Genomic DNA, 7,441 nt, shown 5'->3' on the forward strand with positions numbered 1-7,441 from the left:
TGTGAGGAGAGACCGGTCCTTAGAGAGGGACATCATGCTTGGGAGGGTGGAGGGACAGCGCAGGAGGGGAAGACCCTCTATGAGGTGGACTGATTCAGTGACTGGGATAATCGGGATGGGTGTGTCGGAGACAGTGAGATTGGCACAAGACAGAGCAGAGTTTAGGGCTGTTGTATATAAGGTCGCTATGAGTCGCAAGTGACTCGATGGCACATAACACCACCACCAACACCTTACAACAACATTGAAGTTTGACAGACTCGGCAGTTATTTGGAGAGAGTCAATCTATGCAGGGCTATGGAAATAAGGTTTGTTGTGTGCGTTCAGTCTTTCAAAATGGATTCCATCTCAAAGACTTCTGAATCACGGGCATATCTATTACTTTATAGTAAACATGCATGATCTTTCTAGGGGCTTGTTAGAGTCTTAACCCAGCAGGAGTCTCTATGTCACCTCTACAGGAAAGTCCTACAGACGTGGAAGGATGCTAGACTGCACATTCTCAGGGAATCGGTTTAAGTGGCTTCTGCCTGGAAAACAAATTAACAGGAATTGAGTGTTTCCATGTCACTTCTTTGTTGCTGAGGTCCTTTCAGGAAGTGAAAACAAGGACAAAGGAGTTAAGATGGCGCCCAGACCAGCGATATATATATATATATATATAACAAATCTTGACTCTTACAATACACTTTAGCCCATTGCTACTGTCACTGTGAATCCACTTGGCTGAGTGTCTCCTCTCATCGCTGACCCTCTACCTTTCAGAGAACAATGTCCCTCTCCAAGGAACAGCTTCTCCTAGCAAAATGTGTGAGACAGAGCTTCATCGTTCTTTGCAATAGGATGAGGAAATGTTTTTGAGTTTTTAATCATTTGTTTATTATTTTTAATGAAAATTTACAGACTTTTGATTTCCATTCATTCATTGTTGCATTGTTGCACTTTTCTCTCTGCCCACCCCTCACCCCAGTACACTCTTCTCTTTGAAAAATAAAAGTTCCCCCATTGTTTTACAATCCCCTCCACCCCACCCCCTTCCACTCCACTATGCAGCCTTTGTTCTGGACTCCTGTCATGACAATAATACCTAATCACATATCCCTTTTAAACAGTTTTCTCCCTCATCTATTTCAATGCAGTATATATTATTTATCCCATCTTTCTCAGTTTCCCCCCAACCCCGAGATCAGTCCTGTTTTACAACAGTGGTACTATGCAGTATTCGTCCCTTTGTGACTGAGATATTTCACTCAGCATAATGTCCTCCAGGGTCACCCATTTTGAATAAAATTGTATGAGTTCCTTGTTTTTCAATGCAGCATAGTGTTCCATTGTGTGAATATACCACAGATTCTCTATCCATTCATTTGTTGATAGGCACTTAGGTTGTTTCCAACTCCTTGCTATTATGAACAAAGCTGTGATAAACATGGGTGTGCAGAGGAAATGTTTTGTTAAAGGGAAACATCTGCTTTGTGGTTTTCTTACCTAACCACAGACACCCTCCCTGAGACCTGGATTTGACCTCCATATCTTATTGTTTGCCAAAATATCCAATTTTGTGCAATTCCCTCACACACATATTCTTGTCTGGAGTGTCCCTTTTAGCTTTCATTGAGTCCAGCTGGTTTAGAACATTTTATATTTTTCTTCACTTAGAGAGGCTTAAAGGAATATAATACTGTGTCCTATGATCACTGAAAATGTTAAATATTTTGTTTTGCCACCTTCCCTTTATTTAAAACAAATGACAGCAAAAGATTGTAAAGGTAAAAATGTCAGGATTTTCATGAACTTTGTTCTCAAATGTAGTTCAGGTGTTTATCCTAATGAGATACAGAAACTTTGCTTCCAAGGCAGATTACTCATCACATAAAATTGGCTTTTCCATTCACTAGTTAAGGAAACTATTATCTCTGTGTGTGCTTGAGGGAAATCATATTGGGTTTTCATTTAATCAGGTATGCACATTTTATTTAAAATATCAATTTTAAGTTATTAATAGAATTAATTTATTATAATGCCTAGTTAGTCATTTATGCATAAGGTCTTTTCCTTCACTCCACTTACCTGTTTATTTCTTTTTACTCTCCTTCCCTCCATTGCTATCTCAGGTAAACATGTTGTTGGTTTTTATGTATTGTTTAGTCAGAATGGACTCGTAGCTGACCCCTCAGGTTTTTTCAGAGGCAGTAATTGGTAAAGAGATTACCCAACCTTCTCCCGTGGAACAGCTGTTGCATTTGAACCACTTACAGTGCAAATCCTTAACACTAAGCCTCTACAATTCCCTCTGGTAAGCATAGTTTTGCCATTTTAACAAGAAATCCAGTGCTTGGGGGGTTTTTTGAAGGTAAAAGGGGAGAGAGAGATTTATTAGTAAATTACATCTCCAAAGAGACAGATCTCCGTCGGTGAAAGGAAATATGGAGGAAAGGCCAAAGCTTAGTCTTTAAATATTATTTCATAAAAAATTGTTAAAAATTTCATAAACAGCTGCTTCATCAGCAGTCATCACCTTGTCAATGGCCATGGATCTGTGCTAGTCGATTACCGAGGTACTGTAAGGGGAGCACTGCTATTTCGTTAGACCACGAAGGACCCCTTAACGCTCAAGTAGAAGGGAACAGAACAGCTGGAGCAGCTCAAGTGAGGTGGAGGAGCCAGTTCTGGAAGGGGAAACCAAGGCTCGTTGGTTTCCCATTTTTAGGTACTTTGGTGGCATCACTGGCTCTTTCTTTAGACAATGCAGGATCTCTTAAGCTTTCATGGAAGAAGCAGGACAGCTGGAGCACCTCGAATGTGGTGGGTGGAGGAATCGGTTTGGGAAGGGACTGACCAAGGCTTCTTGGATTCCCATTCAGGTACTATGGGGGATCATTGATCTTTCGCTAGACCATGCAGGACATTTGATGCGGCTTGAGTGAGATGGAAGAGCCAATTCTGGAAGGGAAATACAAGGCTTGTTGGTTTCCTATTTTGATGTACTTTGGGGGATCACTTCTGTTTGCTACACCATGTGGTCCTCCTTAAGCTTAAGCAGAAGGGAGGAGGACAGCTGGAGCAGCTCGAGTGAGGTAGAGAAGCCAGTTCTGGAAGGGAAAAACCAAAACTTGAAGTCTTCCCATTCTGGTACTTTGGGGGTTCCAAACTGCTTGCAGCTCGAGTGAGGTGGATGAGTCAGTTCTGAATGGAAAAAACCAAAGCTGGTTGTCTTCCCATTATGGTGCTTTGGAGGGATCACTGCTGTTCCACTAGCCCTTGCTGGATCCTGTAAGCTTAAGTGTAAGGGAGCAAGACAGCTGGAGCCACTTGAGCGAAGTGGAGGAGCCAGTTTTGGAAGGGAACAAGCAAGGCTTGTTGGTTACCCCTTTTTGGGTACTTTGGTTGGATAACTTCTGTGTTGCTAGACAACGTGAAACCCCTTAAGCTCATGCAGAAGGCAGCAGGACAGCTGGAACACCTTGAGTGACCCAGAGGAGCCAGTTCAGGAAGAGAAAACCACGGCTTGTTGGTTTCTCATCCAGGTACTTTGGGTGGGGGGTGGGGGGCAACAGCTGTTTCTGTAGACCACCTGGGACCCCTTAAGCTAAAGTGAACGGAAACTGGACAACTGCAGCAGCTCGAGAGAGGTGGCAGAGCAAGTTCTGGAAGAGAAAAACCAAGGCTTTCCATTTTCAGGTACTTGGAGAGAAGCGCTGCTGATTAAGTAGACCACACAGTACTTCCTAACTTCAAGCAGAATGTATCAGGAGACCTGGAGCAGCTCAAGTGACAAGAAGAAGCCAGTTCTGGAAGGGAAAACCAAGACTTGTTGGTTTACCATTTTAAGGTACTTTAGAGGAATAACTGCTATTTAGCTAGACCACGGAGTCTTCCTTAAGCTCAAGTAAAAGGGGGCATGACAGCTGGCACAGCTCAAGTGATATGGACGAGTCAGTTGTAGAAGGAAAAAAACCAAGGCTGTTTATTACCCACTTTCAGGTACATTGTGGGGGGAAGATGTCACTGCTGTTTGGGAAGGCCATCCTTGACCCCATAAGCTCAAACGGAAGGGACAAGAGAGCTGGAGTAGATCTTGTGAGGAGGAGGAGTTATTTCTGGAAATGGAAAAATCAAGGCTTGTTGGTTTCCCTTTTTCACATACTTTGGGGGATCACTGTTATTTCAGTTGACCACATCGGATACCTTAAACTAAAGCAGACAGGAGTAGGTCAGTTGGAGCAGCTCAAGTGAAAACCAAGATTTATTGGTTTTCCTTTTTCAGGTAGTTTGAGTGGGACCATTGTCATTTTGTTAGATCTTGCCAGGACCCTTTAAGCTCAAGTGGAAAGGAACAGGACAGGTGGACCAGCTTGAATGAGGTGGAATAAACAGTTCTGGGAGGGAAAAATGAAGGCTTCTTGGTTTCCCATTTTCAGGCACTTGGAGGATCACTGCTGTTTTGCTAGTTCAGGCGGGACATATTAATTTCAAGAAGAAGGGAGCAGGACTTGTAGAGCAACTCGAGTCATATCGAGGAGCCAGTTCTTAAAGGGAAAACCCAAGGTTTCTTGTTTCCCAAATATAGGTACATTGGAATGATCACTACTGCTTCAAACACCATGCAGGACTCCTTAAGCTCAAGTGGAAGAGAGCACGACCAATGGTGCAGTTCAAGTATGGTGGAGGATACAATTCTAAAAGGGAAAAACTAAGGCTTGTTGGTTTCCCATATTCAGGCACTTTCGGGCGGGACCACTGCTATTTCACTAGACCACACAGGACCACTTAAACTCAAGTGGAAAGGAACAAGACAGCTGTAACAGCTCGAGAGAGGTGGAGGAGAAAGTTCTGAAGGGGAAAAACCAACCCTTATTTTATCCCCTCTCAGGTTCTTTGGAGGTAACACTGATATTTCGCAAGACCATATGGGACCTAACAAGCTCAAGCCGAAGGGAGCAGGACATTTGGAGCAGCTTGAGTGGGTGTAGGCACCAGTTCTGGAAGGAAAAATCCACGGTTTGTTGGTGTCTCGTGTTCAGGTACACTGGTGGAATAATTGCTGTTTCCCTAGACCATTTGGGCCCCTTAAGCTCAAGAGGAAGAGAGCAGGACAGCTGGAGTAGCTCTAGTGAGGTGGAGGAACCAGATCATGAATGGAAAAACCAAAGCCTGTTGGGTTCCCATTTTTAGGTACTTTGAGGGGAATCACAGCTGTTTCACTAGACCACATGGGATCACTTAAGCTCAAGTGGAAGGGACAAAGAGAGAGCTGGTCGAGTGAGGTGGAGGAGCCAGTTCTGGAAGGGAAAAACCAAGGCTTGTTGGTTTCTACTTCACGTGTTTTGGGGGATCACTGTGGTCTTGCTAGACCATGTGAGACCCCATAAGTTTAAATGGAAGGGAGTAGGACACCTAGAGATGTTAGATCAAAAACCAAGGTTAGTTGGTTTCCCATTTTCAGGTACTTTGAGGGGAATCACTGCTGCTTCACTAGACCACAGGAGTCCTCTTAAGCTCAAGCAGAAGGAGCAGGACAGCTGGAAAGCTCAAGTGAGATGGAGGAGCCATTTCTGGAAGTGAAAAATCAAGGCTTATTGGTTTTCCTATATAGGTACTTTGTGGGGATCAGTGCTGTTTTCCTACACCATGTGGGACCCCTTAAGCTCAAGTGGAAGGGAGCAGGACAGCTGGAGTAGCTCAAGTGAGGCAGAGGAGCCTATTGTTTGAGGGAACAACCAAGGCTGGATGGTTCCTTTCCTATTTTCAGGTACTTTGCTAGAAACACTGGTGTTTGCTATACCATGTGGGATCCCTTAAGCTAAAGTGGACGGGATAAGGACAGCTGAGTAGCTTGAATGTGGTGTAGGAGTGTGTTGTGGAAGGGAAAAACCAAGGTATATTGATTACCCATTTTCAGATACTTTGGGGGGGAATCACTATTATTTCTTTAGACCATCCAGGACCCAATAAGCTCATGTGGAAGGAAGTAGGACAACTGGAGCTGCTCAGGTGAGGTGGAGAAGCCAATGCTAGAAGGAAATCCCAAGGGTTGTTGGATTTCCACATTCAGGTACTTTGTGGGGATCACTGCTGTTTTGCTAGGCAACATGGGATCCCTTAAATTCAAGTGGTAGGAAGCATTATAGGTAAAGTACCTCAAGTAAGGTGGAGGAGCCTGTTCTAGAAGGGGAAAAACACAAGTCTTCGTAGTTTCCTATTTTGAGGTACTTTGTAGGGATCTCTACTTTTTGCTAGAAGACAAAAGACCCATAAAGCTCAAGCAGAAGGGAGCTTGACAACTGGAGCAACACAAATGAGGCAAAAGAGCCAGTCCTGGCAGGAAAAATTTGAGTTGTTGGTTTCCCTCTCTCAGGTACTTTGTGGGGATCAGTGCTGTTTTGCTAGACCACATGGGACCCCTTAAATTCACTTGGTAGGAAGCAGGATTGGTGAAGTATCTCAGGTGAGGTGGAGGAGCCAATTCTGGAAGGGAAAAAAACCAGGCTTGGTGACTTCCTATTTTCAGGTACGTTGTGGAGATCACTGCTGTTTCACCAAACCATGTGGGATCCATTATTCTCAACTAGAAGGGGGCAGGAGAGCTACTGCAGCTCGAGTAAGGTGGAGGAGACAGTTCTGGAAGGTAAAATTAAGACTTGTTAGTTTCCCACTGAGATAATTTTGGGGATTACTGGTATTTCACTAGAGCACGCAGGAACCCTAGCTCAAGTGGAATGGAGCTGAGAGCCGTGCAGTTCGAGTATGGTGAAAGACACAGTTCTAGAAGGAGAAAACCAAAACTTGTTGGTTTCCCATATTCAGGTACTTTGGGTACATTGTGGGAAACCAAGTGGAAGGAAATAGGACAGCAAGAGCAGCCTGAGTGAAAACCAAGCCTTGTTGGTTTCTCATTTTCAGGTACTTTAGGAAAACACCTGTTTTGCTAGACTACGTGGGACTACTCAAGCAAAAGGGAACAAGACAGCTGGAGCAGCTCCAGAAACTGGGTAAGCAGGTTCTGGAAGGAAAAAAAATTAAACACCACCCCAGGGCTTGTTGGTTTTCCATATTTGGGTACTTTGATCAATGTAGTTTTTCTACACCATGTGGAACCCCTTAAGCTCAAAACAGAAGGGGACATGAGAGTTGGAGCAGCTTGAGAATGGTGGAGGAGCCAGGTCTGAAAGGGTAAAACCAAGGCTGTTTGGTTTCTGATTGAGTTACATTGGGGCATTACTGCTGTTCCACTAAACACACGGGCCCTCTTAAGCTCAAACATAAAGGAGCAAGACAGTTAGAGCAGTTTGAGTAACATGGAAGAGCCAATTCGGAAAGGGGAAACCAAGGCTTGTTGGTTACCAATTTTCAGATACTTTGAGGGGATCACTGCTGTTGTGGTAGACCACATGAACCCCTCAAGCTCAAGCAAAAGAGTGCAAGACAGCCGGAACAGCT

At 44.1% G+C, this 7,441-nt stretch overlaps 1 protein-coding gene across 1 annotated transcript in view; it reads right to left on the reverse strand.

The window, feature by feature from the left end:
• The window catches only part of CBR1 (carbonyl reductase 1), a 17,027-nt gene extending 14,493 nt beyond the window's left edge, over positions 1–2,534 (reverse strand). The window contains exon 1 of the mRNA XM_006886785.1: positions 2,520–2,534. Coding sequence (XP_006886847.1) covers positions 2,520–2,534 — 15 coding nt within the window. The remainder of the gene's footprint in view (positions 1–2,519) is intronic.
• Between the last annotated feature and the right edge of the window lie 4,907 nt (positions 2,535–7,441).

Source organism: Elephantulus edwardii, unplaced genomic scaffold, assembly GCF_000299155.1.
Source record: "Elephantulus edwardii isolate Elephantulus edwardi_28Jun2011 unplaced genomic scaffold, EleEdw1.0 scaffold00051, whole genome shotgun sequence".
Classification (NCBI taxonomy): Eukaryota; Metazoa; Chordata; class Mammalia; order Macroscelidea; family Macroscelididae; genus Elephantulus; species Elephantulus edwardii.